Source organism: Cariama cristata, unplaced genomic scaffold, assembly GCF_000690535.1.
Source record: "Cariama cristata isolate BGI_N322 unplaced genomic scaffold, ASM69053v1 scaffold3119, whole genome shotgun sequence".
NCBI lineage: Eukaryota > Metazoa > Chordata > Aves > Cariamiformes > Cariamidae > Cariama > Cariama cristata.
This window is the reverse complement of record NW_009637282.1, coordinates 9,568-32,915: the sequence shown is the minus strand read 5'-3', so window position 1 is coordinate 32,915 and position 23,348 is coordinate 9,568. Positions and strand designations below refer to the sequence as shown.

Sequence of the window (23,348 nt, the reverse complement as noted above, 5' to 3'; positions counted from 1 at the left end):
AACTCTGTCCCTGTGTTTTTTATTTAACAAAGCAGCAGAATATGCACTAGATGCCATACTGTGATATCGTGTTTATGAGATACAAATCACTGCCAAGAGTTTGGTTCCAGTCCTTGGAGCATCCCTGGCTTGATCTCCGCCCGCACCTGACAGTGAGGAGAGCAGAGCTGTGCCACCCTGTGAACATCACCTCATGGGAAAATGAGCGGTGACTTCGGTAAGAGGCAGGCAGGGACCAAAATAGTCATTCTTTAGTTTGCAAAAAAGTGAGAAGATAAAATTTGAAATCCTATATATTTTTCTCAGTCATACTAATGCAAATAGGGAGGCAAAGACCAAAGCTTCAGAGAAGTTTGGTGTCACCCATACTCCATCCTCACCTCTATCAAGGGTAGACTTGATCGTCTTTGCTGTAAGAAGGCAGAACACTGCTTTGAAGACTATGCTTCCCCATTTCCATCTCTGCCCCTCAGCTAGTGGAAATGAGCCCTGAAGTCACACCAAGTTTGCAAAAGACACACACAAAGCAATCCAGAAAGAGTGGTGCATTCAAGAGACGACATTATTAAACAAATGTAAGTAACGGAGACACCCCTACATTGCCCCTGAGAGAATGCAGGTGCCTGCAAACTGCACTGAAATCAGGTAAGCTCCCAGTAGCATGCACCATCTCTTTTTGTCTTTCATGGGCTGCTTAATACATCTACAAAGGACTGAGAGGAAAAGGCAGAAACTGATTAACCATATTTGACTGCTGAGAAACTGAACACTGAAGTAGGGATGGCACCTACCCACAAAAAATGGCAAAAATGTTTGCAAACAGTGTTGGGGACCATAACCAAGAAAGTCTCATTAGATCTTCTTGGGTGGGAGACAGACCAGTTAACATTTTGCAAACATCTACCAATAACATCTCAGGGCATACGCAGAAAAGGCAACACACGTGTTCAGCCATCTTCTACAACAAGCATGCCAAAAAATCAATATAATCACAGGAATTTGAAAAAACAAAACAAATTAGCTTAACTTCTCCTGTACCTCAAACTGTAAATTACAGGCGAAAATTATTTTCTCTCACAGATGTGTGAGATGGATTTTACTTTTGCTTGTCTTGAAGGAGCTTTGTTGAAAAGTAGTATGTGAGTGTAAAATATTCCCACTGTTTAGCTGAATAGGAAAAACTTGCCTTTAAAACATCCATTTTATCTGCTCCTTCACTTAAATTTGTGCAATTTCACCATTAAAGTGCTTAGTTCATTCAAAGTCGACAGTACAGAAAAACACAACTCAGTATCCGTCCTGCACGTTTTCAGCATGGCTACTCAGGGATCATCCAAAATTCATCAGCTGTTCACTAGAGTTTGAAAGCTTTCCTTTTTTCCCAGGGCAGTCATGATAATGCCTAGCTGCTGAGAAAAAACAAAACAAACCCAAAAAACCTACAAAAACCCCAAAAAGAACCAAAAAACCCCAAATACGTTTGAAAGCTTTCCTTTTTTCCCAGGGCAGTCATGATAATGCCTAGCTGCTGAGAAAAAAACAAAACAAACCCAAAAAACCTACAAAAAAAACACAAAAAGAAACAAAAAAACCCAAATACCCAAAACTCCAGTCTTCAAAAATCAGTGACTTTCCAAAACCAACATTTCACATTTGCTTTAAATTCTCACCACATGTTGGGGTGGTCAAACATCTTCCACAGCACTTTGCTGGTTTGGTTCCTATACAAGAACATACCATGAGGACCTTCCTGGAGCTTCTGAGCAAAGCTTCTCCCTGACAATTATGAGCAATTATCTTTGTGTGGTCTTTTATTATCACTTCATAAAGGCCAACAGTTGATCAGTCAGAGGGGAGGGGAGGAAAAGGTTGCGTTGGGATGGGCTGCCGTGGAATTACGTTATCTGGCCAATTTACCGCAGAGTGAAAGTTTATGGTTATGAGTACTAAAATCATCCTTGGAAGAAAAGGGCTGCAATTCCCTTGCAGCTGGGCTAGTAACAGAGAGCCTTGCTGGTGATTTTACCCATTAACTAGGACATTGGGCAAATGATAGTGATTGTGCCTTAGGCAGAACTACACCCTTAATGTAAAGGATGTTATCATGTTTGGACGGATTCAGTTCAGTTAAAAAGTCTAAAGTTTAGCTGGGCTCCTTTTACAGCCGATGGGGAAAAAAATAAGCTTTTGGAACACAAATGTTCTGTCCTATTTAGACAAAAACTTTAGGGTAAGATAAATCATACCCTTAATCCACGGCTACAGTGTACCCTTGACCATAAAGGAAGCCCAGGCTGAGCATCTCAGATGCAGACATATGCTATGCAGATGATCTGTAAGCAGGTGATTCTCCTCCACTCCTGGTCTCTTCTGGTTATGGCAGTGCAAGTGGAAGGATCATCATCCTCTTGTTCCTCATCACCTGCCAACTGCTCACCACTGCTTGGCTCATAAGAGTTATTGTCCCTTCAGAATGGCTAGCTACTCTGCTTGTGCAATCAATCCCTGAAATTTGGGTTGGCAACAACCTAGTGTTTCCAAGACTAGAAAATCTGATGTTAAATATTGGAAATTTAGAATGGATTCTTTGGAAACCATTACCTGGCAAAGTGAATCCACTGGAAAAGAGAGCTGTGTGGGAGGAAAAAAAATTGAAAACCTATGTCTGCACAGGCTGCCTTGATCTCTTTGGGTTATGCTGAAAAGAGGATGAGAGAGGACACACCACTCCTCAATGCAGAAAATGTACAAGGAAGGCTGAAGAACAGGATTGGTGTCTACTGTAGTCACGCAAGAGACAAGGAGAGAAACTATCAACGCAGGAACTGTTAAAAAAGCAGGGTAAGGGAGGACACTTCTTCAAGCTTTCCATAGCTTGGTCATGTGTACTGCTTTTGTCTATCAACAAAAAAGCTGAAGCCAAAGGAGTCGGCCTAAGCCATCTGCAAATGTTATCTCTTCTGGAAAATCTTAGCCCAGCATGAGTACATTATCAGCTGCTCCCAGGCAGTGAGCATACTTTATTAGCAGTCCCAAACTAACTGTGTGCTCAGCTGAGCTATTTGCAAGGAGAAATCAGAAATAACTGGGGGACAGAGACATTTCACAGCAAAGGAACAGTTACAGCAAATACCCATCAATCATAGATCCCTGAAACCTCCCTGCTCCTTCCCCATCACGCCACAGCGGGGAGGTAAGCACACGCAGAAGAGAATCTGGAAAGTTTGCATCTACTTCTCCTGAGTGTTTATGTCTGCTGAAGAGGTGGTTTGTGTAAAGCCCAAAACATGAAGCACAACACAAGGAAGCTTGTGTCCTTCCTGGCCTCCAGACATCGAGTCAAACAGGTTACATTCCAGTCAGCCTTGCTGGCTGCTGTGGATGCCGCTTGGCCAGTGCCACAGCCGAAGGCTCCCCACTGACACGGACATACAGCAGCATTCTCTGGAGCTAGTGAAATTACTCCTGTTTGAACTAGTCCCAGGGAGATGTTGAGAACTTTCTTTTTAATCCTCTTTTGAGTTTTCATCACTGGATACTGCCCTTGTGCTCCTCCCTTGCTAATTCTCAGCCCAGTGCCCTTCTCCCGTTTCACCCGAGGCATTAGCAGGCAGGTATGAGTCAGGCTCGCAGGACGCAGGAGGCCAGTTTTGACAGCTATGATGTTTTCAAGTAACCAACATTTATCTTTTGGGCGTCTCTTTTGAATTGAATTTCTCTCTTCATGGCTTTCAAGGAGTTTGCTGTTACACTTGCAAGCTCATCTCCTCATGCAGAAGGAAGAGGAGTGGCTCTCAAAGGAAAACAAAAGCTGTGATTCACACTGATGTGCCTGTAACCAGACTCAGAGAGTCTGCAAGTACCCAAGTCCAAAACAGTGACCCACAAAACCTTGCTGAGCAGGTGCAGAGCCTCACCTGTGCCTCTGCCTGACTCAAAATCTCCCCCATGCCCCAGAAGTTAGTTTCTTCCTTCAAATGGCCCCTGCACAAAAGATTCCCTTCCTCCCTCCAGCAGGACCTGGGCTGGCCTGGCCACCCTCCACAAGCAGCCCTCAAACACACCCCAGTGCAAGGATTTCAGCCCTACGTGCACGTGGAGAGGGGATGACCACTTGTGTGAGAACCACTCCTGCAGGAAGCAGTACGGAGAGGGACATAAATTCAGTCTCCCCATCACCCTACAAGCTGTAACCCCACAGCTTTCAGGATTCAGAAGCGCATCCGAGTCATGTGTATGCACTATGAGCCATTGGGCAGCCAAAAATACAAGTGTTGAAGAGCCAGAAGGACAAACCTGACAAGGTTGAGCACTTGTCTAAGAGAAGAGCCCTGGCCACTGGGTTCTCCATCTCTTCTCCTGTCACTGCTCCTCCGGTGAAATGTCCAGACTGTGCCGGGAGCGTGGTCAGTAAAACACTTTGCTAACCCTAAAGAATACAGGGAGAGGAGGAATGGAGGCAGAGAGCAATCACCCTTTGCCTTCCTCCTGTTTGACAGGCAGTCCTTTGAGAAGAGACATTTTGTCAAGGGTCTTACAGAGAAGAGAGGATGAGGAACTGAACCTGCATCTCCTGCAAATCACTGAGCACGTGAAGGACAAGGACCAAAAGCTGCTTCTCCTTCCTTGTGCCTTTGCTGATAAAGAGGCAGAGGAGGGTCAATGTATGGGCACTTGGAGGCACTGCCAAAACAGCTATCCTTGAGTTACTTGTGAGGGGAGGGGGACAGATTTTTCACTCTGGAGGAAATACTGCTCAGATCCTTTCCTTTCCTTATCCTACCTCCCTGTCTTTAAGAAGTGATCTCTGCAATGTGGCATTCAGTCACGTTGAATTACCCCATCCCACTCTAATTGTCTCAGTAAGCCACTTCTGTTTGCTGTCAGGAAATGCAGATGAGAAATGTCCTCAGCTGTTAATAGCTTGCATCGTATTTGCACACTATATTGCATGTCTGCAGAGAGATCAGACCTTCACCAGCTGCAGCTCAGCCAGGCTGGCTTAGCATCTTGTCAAGAACAGATGAAAGCTGCTACTAGACCCCAGGACTGCTCTGCCAGCCAGGATGGCTGCAGAGAGACCACATGGATTTCACAACACACTGCGTGCTACTTCTCTCTTTGGTTTCACCCCAGAAAAAGTAGTTTAGCGGATTTTAGTTTCACCGTAGGTGCCTGATGCTAATGGCCAAACACAGTTGGGATCAGGACCTTTGTAATCAGCAGGAGCTGGAGCACTGTCAGCTCCCTGGACCGGGAACACCAAAGGCTATCCATCACCCTCATCCCTGAGGGATGCTTTAACAAAATGATTCAAGGGTGGGTTTAGCATGAGCCCCACTGTGCTGTGCCTTCTTAGCCCTGACCACATCGTTCTTTCATCTGTCTCCCTGTGTGTGAATTACTGCAGGTCCCAGCTGCTGATTCCTCATCCGTTCTTTTCTCCTCTCCCCCTCCACTGACTTGCTCAACACGTTGTTTTAACTTGAGATCTGCTGCACAGCAGCCTGTCCTCATTCCTGGTGTGTGTCACCAGCTGACAACCAGTGATATAATGCACATGTAATTTTACAGATTGTTTGGAAATATCTTTTAATATAAGGTCTTTACCCAATCTTTCTGTCTACCCATCACAGCTTGGGGTGTTGATGTAAATAGCGTGTTCTCTATTTACATTCCTTCCACACATCACAACCAGGGACCTGCAAACTATTTCTGCAACCAGTCCTTACTTCTCCTGCCATTACAGGGCAGCTAAATTTGGATCTAAGGCTCTCAACGCTTCTGTCTTTGCATTTAACATATGCTATGGAGAATAAGGTCAATATTTGTCAGCACACTGCCTGTGATGAAAACTGACCCAGCAACGCATGCGGTGGCCTGATTCAAAATTAAATCTAAAAAACAGGCGGTTCTGCATTTGAAATGACTCTTTTATGGGTTGAGTGATTTTGATAAAAACTAATGAGACCCACAGACAGACAGTTTTGTTTTCACAGCTGACGGCCGCCTTGCATAACACATTCACATCAGCAAATATTTTTCCAGGGACAAATACTTTTCTGACTGTGAAGAAATGATTCCTAAAGAAACTGCCTAACCAGCTCCAAAAGGAAGCTTTTGCTGCAGTCAACTGCCTGCTGTGTGTATACGGGTTGCTGAGAGTTTCTGTTGACTTTAGGCACTTATCAGGAACAACTTAAAGTTTTCACTTCTTGACTTGAGCAAGCACAGAACAATATCACTTCCTTTCTATTCTTCTGCAAGCAAGTTCAGGGCATTAATTCAATGAAGGTAATGGTTCATTCTTTCACAAAAATGGTATGCTATGTTCACTGCATGGCATTTTAAGGGTGTTCCTAAATTTCACAGGAACTCAAAAATGAAGGAAAAAAGTTTTCTGCTGAACACTGGTAGTAGGCTGTAAACATAAAGCTTTTATACTGTGTTCAAACCATGCAGAAATATCCCATAATTGGGTCAGAAGTCAGAGGAACTGGAAGAAATTCCGTGCGTTTTAGTAAGGATAATTAAGCATTAGATCAAAATATCAGTTTCATGACTTTAAATAATAATACTTGCATCATCACTTGCAACATTCAGTTGTGCAATGGAATTTAGCTTACCTCTGTAAATTGCTCCCAAAATTGATTCTTGTAATCAAAATACAGGAAAAAAAAAAAAAACAAACCAACAATAATAGTTTTTAAGTAAAGCTTTTGGCCAGAAATGGAAATATTTCAGCCAAAACTCCTAAAATTCTCTCTTGATGACACTGCTCATGACTCAGTGACACACCTCCTGTGAGTTATCCTTGGTGCAGTGTGTCCTTCTGGCTTTTCCTTTCTGTTTCTCCACAAAAAGCCCAAAAGGACGTTTCACTGGAACATTTTCAACCATCCCTACAAATCCCCAAGTTCAGAGAGTTTTTAAAGGGATTGAGTCAGGCTTAAGTGAGCTCACACTACGGATTTCAGCTGGTTTAAGAAAAGACTTTCAAAAAATCGATTTCACTGAAAGGAGCGCATGCCTTTTCGCTCTTTTTTTTCACATAGGTGAGACCTGATATTTGAGCACAGCTAAAGAAGAGAGTGTTACTGACAGGCTGCTGCTCTTTCAACACAACTCCCTCCGCCTCCTTTTACTTTCTTCCCTCCCACCATAGTGATGCTCAGGAGTGAACTAGCTCTGACTGAACTGTTCTTACCAACTCCCCTGCACAAACCTTTTCTTTGCCCCCAAACTGTTAATCCTGCCACTTGAACCCTGTTTTCTCAGCCCAAGTAGAAACATGTCCTGTGTGTAAAAGCCTCATGGGCCAAAGAAGCATCCACCCTGACCGTGGCTCTACTCAACATTTAAGATAACAGAGAGCAGCAGTGTGCTTATGGGCCTGGTGAGCAGCTGACACATGGGATGTAGCAGGTTATGGTGAAAAAATGGATTTTTAAAGGTGCTTTTGTGCAGCCCTTTGTGCCTACCACTCCTATGTTTCTGCTGGAGCTGACCAGAGAATACACACAGGGCATAAGATGTTTGTTGGAAAACCGACCACTTGAGATGCTTCAAGGGCTTTTGGAAAAAAAAACAAAACAAAACAAAACAAAACTGTTCCCTTGGGCCTAAATGGAACATACTGAAAAATAATGGATTATGGATAATAAGGAAAAAATTGATTATGTTCTATCTGCGTAGAAACCGTATTGGATTGGCAGCCTATCCCCCAAAAAGCCCTGTGGGTAATACAGCTATCAATCAACACAACACCCAATCTAAATTTCCAGTTATTTAAAATAAAGACAACAGAGGAAGTTACTGGTTGTACCCCATGTATCTGATCCAGGCAACATCTGTGCCTGTGAAAACCCTGATATGTTGGGGTTTTTTAACTTCAAGCATCTGAGATTCTTCTGTCTAACCTTGGCAGTCCCCAGTTTTATCTATTAGACACCATCACACAATGGTTTACAAATAGCTTTTCTGCATGATTATAAGAACAGGAACAGGAATAACAGGAAACTGTCCAAACAAAATCATAACCTTTACCCTACCCAGACTTTCCTCCTCCGAGGTGCCTCCATCTTCTTGCTGTCAGTAATGCTGCAGATAAGATTAGACCTGATGTCAAAACTTCCCAGTTTCCATTCTGCTCATTATTTTTCCTTCCTAAAAAAGGCAGCTTATCTGCAGTTTTAGAAAGGCTTTGTACTGGAGGACAAAGTTACTATCTATTAACAAGGAAGGGTGACCCCCTGGAGAGACTTGCCTTGAAGTTCCTGATTTTGAGTATCAAATCATGACCCTGCACTCTTCCTCTGATTTGACTGCCTTCACACACTGGCCCGAAGGAGAAGGCAGCTGTAGTGATAGAGCCCACCAGAGGACACAACAGTAACCACGGGTAATCCTCTCTATACCTAAACCCGAAGCAGCCTGGTGAAGTTCAAGAAAGAAACTCAAACTGAGCAATCACTCTGAAAACTTGGGAATGGAAGGTTTCAGAGGACAGACAGAGGAGAAAGGCATGGGAAAATGGATGTCCTTGGGGTTATGGCTTGGGACTGGCCAGTCAGTACTCATTTCTCTTGTTGGTTTCCAGGTTCAGGTGTGTCCAAAGCACCTGTTGAAAGCAGCCCCGAGGTGGCCCTCCAGCCCTCCCAAAAGCTTGCACCACAACTGCAGGCACAGCTTCATATCCTCGCGGGAGCAGGAGGGACACAGCCTGCCCCAGCACGCTTGGTAGGTCAACCTGGCACCAGGCACGCTCCTGCAGCCAGCCGGGTGTACAACTGCAAAGCCTGTCCAGCCGGAGCCCTGCCAGGGCTTGCTTTTCCAGAGCAGCAAGGACAACTCTGCCTTGACTGTTTCGTCTCCCTTCCTGCTATCCTAATGACAAAACAAAGAATCTTTCTCCGGGGAAAGGTGTGCATGCATGCAGGCATTGTTATGGAGCATACATGTGGGTGTGAGTCAGTAGGCAATATTACTCCATCTTCACTTTGCACTGAGGATACTCCCAGGTCACATCAAGTTCTCCTTTCTGCAGTGGCACTGCCTTTGTCTCCAGCAGTGTGGCAATGTTGGTTGTGCCCAGTTAGCAAAGTGCATCTTGAGTGCTGTAAATCCACACCCATTCAGACACACTCCCAGCCTGTGCCCAACACCCAGCTCAAAGGATTTGATCTCACTGCAGGGCTTTTATTGCAGATCAGTATATAAAAAAGTTACAGTTGCCCCAGCTCTCCATGTCGCTGCCCCAGCGAAGGAGGCAATGCGTTCGACCAGTGCTTCTCCAAGCAGACGTCAAGGTCCCTGAAGCCACGGCACAAGGATGTCCTCCCATTTACTTCAGAGGACCACCTGGGGTCAGGACTGTTGCTGGAGGTGCTCTCAGCCCCCATAATTTGGAAACTTCTGGCTCAGAGAACAGGAAAGAAAGCTCTGAAAGTCATTCTTCTAAACTCATGTCCTTATTTGTTTTATAGCAAGATATTATCTGGGAAAGGACTTTGCTTTTATATAGGACAGAGCTCAACAGAGCAGGCGTTCCTAGGCAGCAAATATTCACAAGGTCTCTGCGTTTGTTGTTGTTATCATGGATTATTGTAGTGGTACCTAACTAGCCCGGCTGAGCTCAGGGCCCTGCCATGCTGGGCATGCAAACACACAGAAAGGGACAGTCTCGAGTCCAAAGCCTTTTGTAGCTAGATAGAGGAGGAGAACAGAAACATGTGGGGAAGGATGCACAAAGAGATTAAATGAGGTGCCCAAGAGTGAGAAGAGTATGGTTGTCAGGGCTATAAACCGAAGATATTTTGCCCTGCTACCTTACTCCTCCCACTGAAAAGCTTATCACTGCTTGTAGGAGGGGGGTAATTTGGAAGACCCACCCTTCATTTAGATAATTGTGATTGTTACCAAAAAAAATTGTGTGAATAACATGGGCAGCACGTTCTACATGCCAACATGCCATAAAATATATTCCACATTATTAATTTACCTCTTGGCTTTACAAGACTGTGATAATTAGTGACAGAGAAATCTGTCAGAAAAATATCAAATGAGAAGAAAAAACAGATACACACCCTGCCTGATGCCATTTTGATTGCACACTTGGGCTCCTGGTACCAGTTATGGCCCCAAGCAGGGTGATGCTGAGACAGAATGGCTTTTCCTGTGTCCATATAATGGTGACTGTGGTATCTGGATTTACAATGAGGCAGATTCTGAATTTCCAAGATCAGGATGAGAACAGGTTTCCTTCCTAGAGATATCTCCTGCCAGCCCTTGGATCTCCACATCTCTGTGGTTCCCTTGTGAGGCTTTAAACGCCAGCTTTCCCGGGGGCTGCAGGCAGAAAATTGTCCCTGCAGAGCCCAGACCAACAGCCCAAGCGCACCATGCCACACTGCAGATGCTCAAGCCATGTCTCACACCGAGCATTAGGGCTCAGGCACCTGAGTAACCTGAACTATTGCTTTGGGGAGGAAATGAGCCAGGCAGAGCTGCTGAGACCAGCATGGCCCACCCCACAACGATTTTAAGCAGTAGCTCATGAGCTTGGGAAATGTGGCTATTCCTGACACGGCAGATTCTTCCCAGCTGTCTCCGGAGCTGACAGCATCCCTTTGTGTGTTACAGGAGGTATGAAGGATCTGGTCCCATTGCTCCAAGCCCTACCTCCAGACCGCAAGCATAATGGTCCTGGTTCACCCCAAGCACCTCTGCCCACAACGCCCCACACCTATGATGAAGAAAACTTTACTCACAGATCTGTGACTCTGGGGACCTCAGCATCTTCTTCGATTCCTGCCATATGGTTTTGCAGTCCTCCTGGAGTTTGTAGAATCGCTCCTTTCTCCAAGAGCCTGACTTCACTTTTAGCAGCTGGCTGCCTTTCAGGAGGAACTTCAGATCCTTGTCATCTTTCAGGCCTGTGGAGAAACAGCAGTGGTAATGTTGTAAGAGTCAACTCAAGAAATGATGCTCATAGGGTCTTCCCTTCCACAGGATACTAACCACAGACATAGACAGACCACTGCAGTGCAGCCAGGTCTGGGGAGGAGAGCAGAGCAGAAAGACCCAGAAATTTGCCATGCATTTCTCTTTATCCTCACAAAAGACACTGGAGCCTTGTAGATTTCTTAGACTGAGTGCAAAGACTTTTGTACTATAATTCTCAGGTGGTTTACAAACATAAAACATCTTCTTCTCAGCAAATATAGTCTAATGTTAGGATGCAAAAACTACAACAAAACCAACAACATAACAGCAAAAGCAGAGGAAAGAAAGATGTATGACTTGTAATTGGAGTACTGTCAAGAACTCTCAAGTGATTTCAAATCTATTCTGTGACAAATTTCTTTTGTAGAAACAATACACGAAGATCTCCTCCTGTCCACATGGGAATTTTGAAGATCGGTGTCATGAAGCTTAGGACATACACAGATATGTTTGGTGACAGGCAGCATCACATCAATAAGGTAGCAATAAGGTAGCAGCTATGCTTTCCTCATTGACCAGCTAGTATCCGAGAAGACCTTTACCTTTCTTACCCTACTAGGCCACTGCAACGCCAAGTAATAATAACCAGACCTTCTGGTTCCGGGAACTTCAGATTTCACATCTTAGCCTAGATTCAAGAAGGCACTTGGACATCTAGAGAGGCAACAGGCATCAGCTGAGACTTTGAAAACATAGATTTAGCATTCTACGTGGTTTTGAATGTCCCAGCAGTGTATGACTTCCATGTACCTAAATACCTTGGAGAATCTGTCCCTTAACCCAACCATTAATTACAGATCTAGAGCATTTGGGCTGGGGAGGGTGAAAGCATGAAACACAAGAAACACATCCCGGGCTTTCTGTAATAGACAACTTGCATCTCTTTGACCTTGCATGAAAGGCTGATTCAAAGCTAGTGAAGCAGCATTTAACTCTGCAGTACTGATCAAGCACATCCCAACTCAATGGGATTTTTGCTAACCTTATCTTGACAATGCAAATAACCACTTGGCCACTTGCAGCCACCTGACACTTACATCATGGGAAATTTTCCAGTGCTACGTAAACATAATGCTGGGCCTCACAAAGCAGAAATTGAAGTTAACTGATTTATGCAATAACATTTATGTCGCAGTGTAGCATTCTGTGACATTGGGTTTGTTCTTCTCTGGAAGACACAGCTGCCTTGAATTGTTGGTTTTTAAACAGGGAAAGGCAATAAACTACCAAATATCACTTCAGGCCTGCTTGAAAGCAAAACCCAGCACGAGAAGTGGCTAAATCCCCAGACTCCTGACAATTCATACAGGAAACTGAAGCGCCAGGTGCTGCAGAGCAACAAGGTGGGTCACGGTAGCAGCAGCAAAAAGCAGGACTATGAGTTTGTAACTGGGATACATTGGCCTAAAAAGAGTGGTTTAGGTTGCCAAAGAAAGCCTGAGATCTCCATCACAGATAAATATTAGGGGTGTCCACTCAGTGAGCCACTCACACCATTCTACTGGTTTTGCAGATGCCAAGGAGCATGCCCAGAGCTGAGCCTGGCTGAGACATTCAGAGTTGAAAGCACCACAGTGAGAGCTGGAGATCCTGAAAAGGTGGCTGTGGCCTCTCTCTTTCCTCCACATTCAATTAACTATCTCATTAATTAAGTGTCTTCCCATGCTACAGCATCCCCTGAGCCTCTCAGCTCATGTCTAGTCTGTTTGGAGGTTCCCAAGAGGAGAATTTGCATGCTTTCTCCTCTGGAAACCTCAGAAAGAGACTCATGGAGAGAAGAAAAAAAGCCATCTCCTTCAAAGCACAGAAGGGCGAAAGATTGACCCCAGCTACGGGATCTGGGACATCCTCCTGGGTTTGCTGAGGTTCAAGCATACCCAGGGGTTGACAAGAGGCCAGACCATCCTGAGGAAGGACAGACACCACAACAGCTTTACAGGTCCTTGGTCTCCCGAGTTGTAGTGTTAAGGCTTCCCCTCTGAGGCAAAGGTCTTCCAAATGCAGAGAAGATACCACAGACCTAGGCCTCACTAATATCTCTGTGGTACTCCTCAAGGTTCCTGGAGAGGAAACAAACTTCTTCCTTCTCTCTATTCACCCACAACATTTCTGTTCTGGCTCCCAGCCTCATTCCTTCTCTTTCTTCAGATCCCAACCATGCGAGGCAGCGTTATGGCACTAGGAGGAGGACAGGCCGTCCTAGGGTGACATGAGGAAGAAAGCAAAAAACTCATCAATTCCTTTGGGTGCCTGTGTGCATAAGTGTATAATGAGAAATCCCTGTTAACTGGGGCATGATTTCTTACACAGACACCGCATGCAGCATGTGTAACATGTCGTGCTACCCAGACATCCCCAAAAGATGTACCAGTATAATACGGGCAAATCTGGATGGGCATAGCAGCGGTCAAGGGCAGATTCCTCTCCTCCAGGCTTGATCCACACAGGTCAGACACAAGCTGGAGCTCAGAGCCCTTCATCCTGCTAACCAGCACAGCCCAGTCAGTGCATTAACGTGGATCAAACCCCCCCTTCCTCTTCAGAGGATCTAACCATGGGCTGGGAGCAGCCCTCCCACTCATCCTTGGCCACTGCGCCTGAGGAGCATGTCAGGTTAAATGACTTGACAAAGGAGATCGCTGCACTTCGCAAGAGCAGGAGGGAAAGATGAAGAGGGCTGGTGCATGGTGAAAGCATGGCAAAGATGAATGATGGCAGGGAGCATGAGTCAGAGGGCAGCAAAAGAAGTCAGGGAGGGGACGGCGACAAGCTTGCCTCTGGGAGATGGTGGGTTTGGCCAGGAAAGGCCGAGAGGGCTAATTGTGGGTACCTAACAGCTCCGTCATTCCTTTGATGTGGGAGGCCTTTCAGATAGAGAGCAGACACCCAGAGCTGACTTCTGACAGTGGTGACCCCCCAGTACTGACTGAACCACCCAACAGCGGGCCCGGAGGAAGGAAAGGCATCCCCTTAACTGGGTGGCCACAGCCTGTTTCTGGCCTGCTCTGTGTCTGTCTAGCAGCAATTCAAGCTCAGACAGCTAAACTGGCCGGGAAAGAGGGCCAGAGTTTTGGGCCCTGCCTCCTATGCCCAGTTCAAGTACTGCCACAGACTCTTTAAACAACCTTGGGTGAGTCACTTAGCCTCTCTATTCCTATCTACAAAGCACCAGCATTTTGTTAGGCCAGAGATGGAGCAGAAAACTCTCTAATCTGCTGATACAGGAACCACAAACGCACCTGGGACATTACTCTCAGTTGGTCAATTGAACTGCTTTCCAGAAAAAAAAAAAAACAAAACACCTTTTCCCAGAAGAAACCTCATTTCAGGTTTTATGCCCGAACCAGCTCCTGAAGATTTCTGCCTAACAACCCCATGGAGCTGAGGAGGTTTGCAGTCCAGAGCTCCACCTCACAGCAATGGAAACTTGTATGAAAGAAACCAGAGTCCTCATACACACACATCATTTAAAAATCAAAAAACATTGTGCAGCAGGACAAGGACAGTGGTTTGCAACTATATAACAACATTAGGCATGAGAAGCACAGTCACTACACTGAAATAGATGTCCGAATCCTGCCTGAAACATGTGGCAGGACTGTGTCTTCCTTAGCATCCTCTGTGAAATACTAAATACATACTTGGCATGCAAAATTGAAGAGTGTGTTTCAAGGGTCAGGTTCCCCTCCTCGCAAAATATCAATCACACACTTTCTAAACAGAATATATTTAGTGTGCGGCAATGTTCAGAGTGAAAATTATGTTTGACAAAGGTGGGAGCACCTCAAGCACACACAGCAGTGCAATAACCATGAGGTCAATATACTGCACTATGAAGATTTAGACACTAAGACATCAAAAACGTTAACCTTTGTCTTACCCATTTCAGGTTTACAGCAAGCAGGAAACACAGTAAAACAATATCTGTCATGGTAGCAGCCAGGCTTTGAGTTCACTAAGGAGATAGTTAGAAGACAGTGACAATCTGTATTTCTGCATGGCTCACTCGTAAATCTGCTGATCCGATACAAACACATTAATTACAACTGCCTTAAAACAAGCCTCCTCCTGCCTGCTCTTCCTCTCCCACCTGGTTTAAGACCAGACATAACTCAGGTTTGCCAGTTTAAAAGGGCAGAAAGCCTTTCTGATAAAATCCAAAGAACTTGGGTGCATAAATGGTGATTTTCCATTGCCACCTGCCCTCTGAAGCCACGGAAATCAAGGGACTCGCATCCACTTGGGCTGTCTCTCCAGAGAGCAGGAACCAGCAATGAGTTCATAGCCAGACACAAAAGTTATGAAACTCCCTGGGTTTCCTCTTTCTTTTCATCTGGTGAATGCAGACGTCTGAGCGGTTGTTCGTCCGGCTCTTATAGCAACTGGCAATACACCACCGAGAAGTCCTACAATCAGGCAGGAAAAGGGCACTGCCTTCCCCAAACACCCTCAGCCAGCGACAGTTCAGAAAGCCCAGCAAAAGATTTGGAAACCAACCCCTTTGTCGAAGAGGTCCCACTTTCTTTGATGCCCCAAACGAAGCGCTTTACACATCTGGTGGGTGGTTACAGGCAAAGGAAAGGAAAAGAAACCTCGGAAGTTTAAAAATAACCTTGGAGTTGCTTTTAGGGTGGAGCACTGCTTCTGCGCAGGGAAAAGAGGCAGAAATGAAGCGTCTGCCAGCGTGTGGAAGTGCCGAGGGTCCGGCCAACTTGTCTCTTACCCAGCCTGATGCCGTTCAACGCGGCCACTCTACGGCTCTGCTCCCGTAGGACGTTTTCCTGGGAGACGCTGCGCTTGGGCTGCCTTCGGATGCACTGCATGATCCGGCGTGGGGCTCAAGGAGAGGTGTCCGGATTTGGGAAGGATGGGGGGCCACGCCACCCCTGAAGAGATCCCTGCTCATCCAGGAGCCTCCGGCGTGCGCGGTGTCAAACGAGGCTCAAAGGAGGGAGTGGAGGCAGAGGAAGGCAGGGGAGGGCAGAATCCAGCTGGGGGTGGGACTGTGGGAAGTCTCTCCTCCTGCTTTGCTCACCAGCACACACTGGATGCAAAATTACACCAAGGTGCCTGCCGGCAGCTGCCCAGGTAGAAGGAACAACTGTTTTCCTACAGTTCATATGCCAGTGGGGTTTTAGGCATTCTTTCAGGGGCTGGAGGAGTCCCAGATGTTGTTTGTGGCTCCTAATCAGTGCCTAGGGTTTGTGTCAGCTTAGCCTGCCCACAAACGCCTGGGTCAGAGAGAGCTTAGCTCCACCCTTTCTCTTCTGTGCAGATCTGCTCCCTCTGACATGCAGTAGAGAGGAAGCTAAAAACACCTTTAGCCAGGGCAGATGCAGCCCAAAAGCTGCTTGGAAACTGTTTTTTTAATGCTCTTCTTTTTCCACCTAGAAAAGAGCATTTTCCTAAGACTCCAGACAGTGTCTTCTCTGCCACCGATTTCCTGTATGACTTGGGTGAGTCGCTTACCCTGCATTGCTGCATAGCTCTGGGTTTATTCTTGTGATCCGAATTTATCCTGCAGTCTGGTATAGGAATAAGCCTGCATCAGTGGTTTAACAGTCACTGATTACATAGAATCAGAAAATAATTCGGGTTGGAATGGACCTCTGGATCTCTCTAGTTCAACCACCCACTCAAAGTGGGGTCACCTTCAAAGGTAGATCAGGTTGCTCACAGCCTTGTCCAGGTGAGTTTTGTGCCAGGACAGAGAATCCACAGCCAATCTAGATCCCTATCCAAGAGCTTAGATGTTCTTAGTGAAGAATTTGTTCATTATGAACAGTATGAATTTCATATATGAAAGCATAAATTCCCTTTGCTTAAACTCATGACCATTGTCCTGGCAATGTTTGGGACTAAAATCCATCTCTTCCCTAGCCATGACCCCTTCGGCAGTGAAACACAGCAGCTATACTTAAGCTGTTCCATCCTAGGCGATCTTACAAACCCTGTTAAAGACTGGGGGGGTTTGTTATTGCTTTTGCTAGCTGCTGCCCTGCCAGGTAAGCCCAGGGTAAAGATACTACAGGGAGGTGGAGTCAAGCTGGGATGAACGGTCCTTACTGCGGAACCAGCATATACCTGAGAAACTTGACAGCAAAACCTATGTCTCCATTTCTGCTGGAGACCTAATCAAAGGCTCTCCATCACCAGCCCCCCATCATATTCAACACAGGTTTTAGAAACATATTCTTTATTTCTGGTATCTGGTGATCCAGCCATCTTCCCCTTCTTTCTCCGCATTTTGAAGGAAGCCCTATCAACACGCACAGATAAGCACAGAAGACTGGGTTATTTGACCAGCACGAGGACGGGATCAGAGTCATTAATCACTGCCATATGCCGCATGTAAGAAACTCTCTGGGGGCAAGGCAGAGCCATTGCATGGCCTTGAACAGCCATACAACTAATAACGCCTTGTTTGCCCATAGCGACTACAAATCACAGAGAGCGAAGGAGAACAAAGGCATTTTCTGGATGGGACATTGCTGAACTTGTTAGCCAGGCAGTCAGTAGGTGTTTGAGGGAACACCCCCAGCCTTTTCTGAGCCCTCTGCACATACCGGGGCTGGACGTCGGAGCCGTAATCTCTGTAGTGCTCCCCTGGGAGCTGGGAGCTTTGCTTTTCTCTGGCTAGGAAGTGGGCACCATGATGTAATGGCTAGATGATATTTATTAGCTAGCTGTCTCTGAGGACTTCCCATATTTCACATTGTACTGGAGAGGACTGATCTAATTAAAGGAGTGAGGAACAGAGTGGTCTCCCATACTTGCCTTAGCAAACCAATTTACTTCTGCGCACCAGCTCTCCCATCCAGCAGCAGCCACAGTCCCATAGGGATCAATTTGGGAGCACACGGAGCCCCTCTGCTTCATTTGCTCATTAATTCCTAATAAGCAGTGCCAGTGGCAGCACTGTTCAGAGCTTTCCAGGCCCTCAGAGAACATTTTACTGTACTTATCCCTGGAGTTTGCACACACACAAAGCACAAGATCAGCATTCGCCGAGTTTAGATACTTCTCCAGAACAGCAATGTGCAAATTTTGCTGTTGTGAGGCCTTCAGAGATGTAAAGCAGTTAAAATCAGTTTGTTTTTAAAATGAAGATGAGATCATTGGGCCAGAAATGCTCTGCTTTGGGAAACAACAGATCTGGATCTATTGTGGCCTTGAGGTCATTTAAATACCATGTCACATCTCATAGACGAAGCCTGACAGATAAGTGTGATACTGTGGGTTACATGGCATTGCTTTGGGATGTTACAGGATTCTGCGTCATGCTCCGGCGCTGGAGGAAGTGGTTCCTGCAAATGGCTTAGGGACAAATTCTCCAACCCTTATTCACTGCAGGTAACACCTGACTGGGTCCGAAGCCTGCAAACACCTAAGCATGCAATTTTACCCATGTGACTGATCCCATGAAAATGAATGGCGTTAGTCACATGAGTGAAGTTATTCATCTCCCCATGCCCAGGATCGGGTCTGTGCTAATCATCCTATCGATTCCAGCCAAATTACTCATGGAACAAATGAAATCAATGTGAACGAGGATGTCAGAATGTGGTCCCAAAGTTAGCAAGGTGCTTTAATATCCAGGAAAGAGGCACTTGAGATAGAAAGTCTGTAGAGTCTGGTAGGAAATGGGCTCTGTGAGAAAACTCTTAATGCACAGGCTGCTCTTCAGTCAGTTTTCCGAAATGAATTAATCTCCGTCACATCCTTATACAAAGGAGCTAAGGAAGCACTATCACCGCTTCACAGAGGAAGAAGCAGGTTGCTTTTGAGCTCCTTGGGGCTGGACCTGTTTTCCCATCAGCGCCACATTTGGGCAACACCAAAAGTGGTGCAACCCTAATACTGATCATAGTCTTTTTACGCCACACTGACACAAATGACAGAAGTCAGCTGCCGATTTGCCCAGACTTGTGGTAATTTAGGACTGGAATGAAAATACCTGTGCTGGTGATGACCTCACCACTTCTCTATTGCATCATGCACATGATGTAGATTATTATGACTAGTAATGCCTGTGGCAGTTACTTCACAAACAACAAATGTCATGTTAAGGGGAGATTTTACCACTAAAGAGGCCAAAGGTTGTGCCTTGCTCCATATTTGTTACCAAGAAGAAAAAAATGGGTCTATTTTACATGACGCTGTTCTTTGAAGAAACACTGTAGCTGAAATCATCTTCCCTCCCAGGCTCCCTCACAGTGAATTCAATAGAATTATTTTAATAAGAGTAACAGTACAATCAGAGTATCGCTGCTCATGAATGAACTGCAATGTCTGCCCCTACATATTCCTAGTCCTCAGCAAGCGTGAGACCATTCAATCCAGGTGAACTCAGAATCAGTGAGAGTTTGAAAAGCTGTAGTTCAGCTGGTCTGCAGTAACCCGACAACCTTCCATCACTTCTTAGGGTGATGGAGCACTCAGAAATTGAAGTTTCTGATGGTAAATAAAGTTTGAGGATTACTTTTGCACACCTAGAATGAGGAGTACTGTCAGTGCAGCAGCTGCTTGGAAATGAGCACAACCAGCTGCAGTGCTGGGCAGTGGCTTCTGTTCGGAAAAGCAGAAAATCTGTGAAGTGAAGAGGATTCCGTTGGTTTCTCCAGTGCTTTTGCAAATCACCGATGTTACCTGTGAAGTGCCTCTGCAGAGGCCCCTTTTGTCATCTCCCATCGCTCCATGGTTATATCCAACCTGGCTTTTATAGCAGCTCTCTAGCAGCTCTGTGCCTGGGATCAGTGTGGTCCCAGCAATGGCAAGTTGTCTTCCAGCTGAGACCCTGCTGAAGGACGGGACGGCAAGACTCCTTCCACGTCGGCAGGGTCCCACCTGCCCTGCCTTTCCCTCTGGAGTCCATTCTTCATTCATGCCCTCTCACATCCCCCCCATAGTTGCCTCCTTCCTTGCTACCTCCAGGACACGACTCGTTGCTCCCAGCTTTATTCTCCCCTGTCACATCTCCCGTCCTCCAAGGACCAGGCCTTGCTGTTGGCACACCAGAGCTTCAGAACAGTCGGTTTCTCACCACCAACAAAAAATGCCAATGGCTCTGCTACACCAGCACTCCCCTTCTTGCTCCCTCCAGGGGAGTGGGGACCAGGGAGCGGGTGCTGAGACCATAAACATCGGTGCATCTTTGGGCAAAGATGCTGCTGCTTGTTGAGAGTGGGTGCATCTCTGGTGCATGTGGTATGTACCAAGTTCCACCTTGTGGTGACACTGAGAATGGGCTTCTCCACAAAGCCCGTGGCAGCATCAGCAAACCTCCTTCTCTTCCTTACATTGGCTTTTCTTGCCCACTCTGCTTCCCTTCCAGGGTGCTTGAGAGGTCCTGCTGAGCCGGAGCAGGGTGACTTTAAGGTTTCATACAGGAGTTCTCCCCAGGTATCACGTTGTAGCTGTCCTTCAAATCACTGCCTAAAACCTTCCTCCGCTGGCACACTGGCAAGAAGCCGTATGATGGGCAGGCTTGTGGTGCACTGAGCTCCGTGCTGTCACCTCGTCCAATATTTCTCAGCCCCGCTTTCTCTCTGTATCCTTTGGCTGTCTCATCTTGTCTTCAAGGTCTCTGGGAGGAGAATGGTCCCTTCTGCAGTCCAAGCAGCCCAGCCATGTTTCCCCAAAACAGGCTGGCTATATCCAGACTGCCTACTGGGAAGGACTGCAGGCACATGCCATCACCCAGATCATCCTACGTGCTAGCTTGCTATGAATCAAAACCATGCTGGGGAATGTGCTGGCAGTTAAACGGCACAGAGCCCCGGCCCTGGTTTGTATAGACGAAGCCAGGCTGCCTGCTCAGACATTTCACAGACAGCTCAAATTGTGAACTTTATTTGTGAAAATCTTCATAAATCTTTCTGCTAGTCTGGTTCACTTGAAGGGAGCTTGGATCCGTGCACAGCACTGGCTGTGACCCATCAAAAGCTACAGCCCTGCGCTTTTGATGAAATCGAGGTAAAACACCTAACTAAAGTTCATTGCATTTGGAACTCAAAACCAGACTGAAGGTTTGGTTTGGGACTTTCACTGGTCTCTCCATCACGGTGCACACAGAGATTTGGCTGCAGAGTGAGAGGCACTGAAAACAAGGATATCGGTTTGATGGATAGGACCAGCACCAACAGCCAGAAGCACTCACACAGCTCAATTGCCTAACTCATAAGTCATGTTTCTAGGCACATGCTGATGAAGATGTTCTCTTCATAAAACCAAAGTAAATTGTAGGTGGGTCCCAGCTTCATTTTTTAAGGCCACTTAACAGCTATTCTCGACATTTTCTTCAGGAGCTGAAATTTCTTCCACAGACAAAATGCAGGTCAATCCCACCATTCTGTAGTAGTGCAAAGTTTGTGCAATAATTAAATTGCACAATTGAGTTATGCAAAACTAGGGAAAAAAATCCTTTTCTTTCCCCCTAAGTGATTTATTTGGAATTTAAGCACTCTGTAACTTTAGCCAAAACCAGCCAACAAGACATCATGTGGTATCTCATACAGGGCTTTAAAAGGTACCCATGTGAGGGGCAGCCCAAGGTGTGAGGATTTCCCCCCACACATTGTCTAAACTGGCTCATTGAAGGTGTGGAAGTATCTTAGTTTAGAATAAACAGTGGTAAAATCTTCTCAACCTGCATAAAGATAAAGAGAAACCTCTGTGTTTGACCAAGGTCTGCAGCCTTCCATTCTGATGAGCTTGACTGAGTAAGGACTGAGACCCTCCAACCATGGTAAGGACCGAGACCCTCCACCGATGGTAAGGACCCAGGAGATGCCTGGGCTGGGGGTTAGTCTCACAGTGTTTAGATATCTACAGTGCACTGAACAAGGGGCCAGGAGAAGACAGCGTACAATTCACCTATCTAGATTGCTATAAGCCTAAAATTTCTTGCAGATACTTACACTTAGCCAGCTGAATCCCACTTTGGATGATCAAATCACCAAGTATTTGTCTGCAGCTTTCCTTCATAAATACCTGTTTATATATTTTGATCTCCCTGTAAAGGAAACTGTACTTTGCTCCCAAATCATCGACATCTTTGGCTCCCAGAGCTGTCTATCCAGTCAGATGAGTTTCCAGATCTTGCACAAAGCATCTATTCTCCACACACCTTTCCCTCTTGCTTTTCCCTATAGTTGGCTGTATCCTTTCATCTCTGCTACCTGCAGCAGTTTTCCAAGTGACTGCATTTCCTTCTTCCTCCTCTTTCATTTCCTCAGTAAAATCTATTTTGCCCCAAGCATCTTCTTGCCCCAACTCCTCTGCTTTTGGGTCTGATGTTGGGGCTTTGCATACCGGCAACAACCTCAAAACCAACTGTGGGCTTTAGTTTTACTAAAAGACGTTGCTCAGATCAGAAATTTAGCAGCTTTCGTCTCCAGATAAAAAAAAGACCCAAAATGAATTTTACTTGTTCTATGTGAAAAAGGGACAAGTTGCATGTTTAATGTACTCAGAAGTGTCAGTATTGCAAATTCTCTTGCAGTACTAGAAACATTATGGCTCAAAAAACTCCCACGAACCGCATCAGGCACAACCTGCATCAGATGGGGTGTGCTAGGGGCATTTTGTTGGTAGGAAAGGAGATAAAAGTCACCGGCTGCTTCAGAGCAGATCCCAGCTGATTCCAAGTGGCATTATCTCCACCCAAGGAGGCTGAAGCCCAGAAGGAGCCTCCTCAGTGCTCCCAGCTAAGAAGGGCAGGTGAAGATGATTCATTTGGAAATTTAAATCTAGAAGTTAATCCTCAAGACTAGTTGACAGAAGAAACAAGGAAATGGCGTGTTTTGTAGGATTTTACTAACCCTTCCCTGTTGACTGTCACCCTGGGCTGCGGCAGAGGGCATTCCCGTAATGGGGCTGTGGCATTCCCTGCACAATGTGCACAGTGTCTTGGATGAAAAAGTCAGTGTATAAGAATAAGGCATAGAACAAATTAGCTATTCCTTAATATATGCGAGCACAAGGGCTCCCAGTTCAGAAACAAAACAACTTAATGAGGCAAGAGAAAGATTATTAATAGCCCACAGAGTCTAGCAGATTCACTGCGTACTACATGTAAATGACCCTTTATAAAATAAGGAACAAGAAGCCCATCCAGCTGAATTAAAGGCATTCAAAATAAAAGGCACAGACCACTAAATCACAGCAGCTACTCTGGCTCTGCAGACAAGGGAGCATGCTCAGTTTTCCTCCCAGGACTCAGATCTCCATCCAAATGCAGAGTAAACAAAACTATACAAACTTTGCAGAAACTCTCCTCTACAGTAATACCCGCTTCTGCTACCAGAAGATATCCCAGGTGTCTCCTATTGACTGCCAGACAT

The 23,348-nt window shown here is 45.9% G+C and overlaps 1 protein-coding gene across 1 annotated transcript in view; it reads right to left on the bottom strand.

Moving 5' to 3' along the window:
- PLCD1 (phospholipase C, delta 1) overlaps positions 1-15,827 on the bottom strand; it is a 44,694-nt gene extending 28,867 nt beyond the window's left edge. The window contains exons 1-2 of the mRNA XM_009708246.1: positions 15,728-15,827; positions 10,770-10,934 (exon numbers count right to left, since the gene is read on the bottom strand). Of these exons, the coding sequence (XP_009706548.1) occupies positions 10,770-10,934; positions 15,728-15,827 (265 nt within the window). The remainder of the gene's footprint in view (positions 1-10,769; positions 10,935-15,727) is intronic.
- Between the last annotated feature and the right edge of the window lie 7,521 nt (positions 15,828-23,348).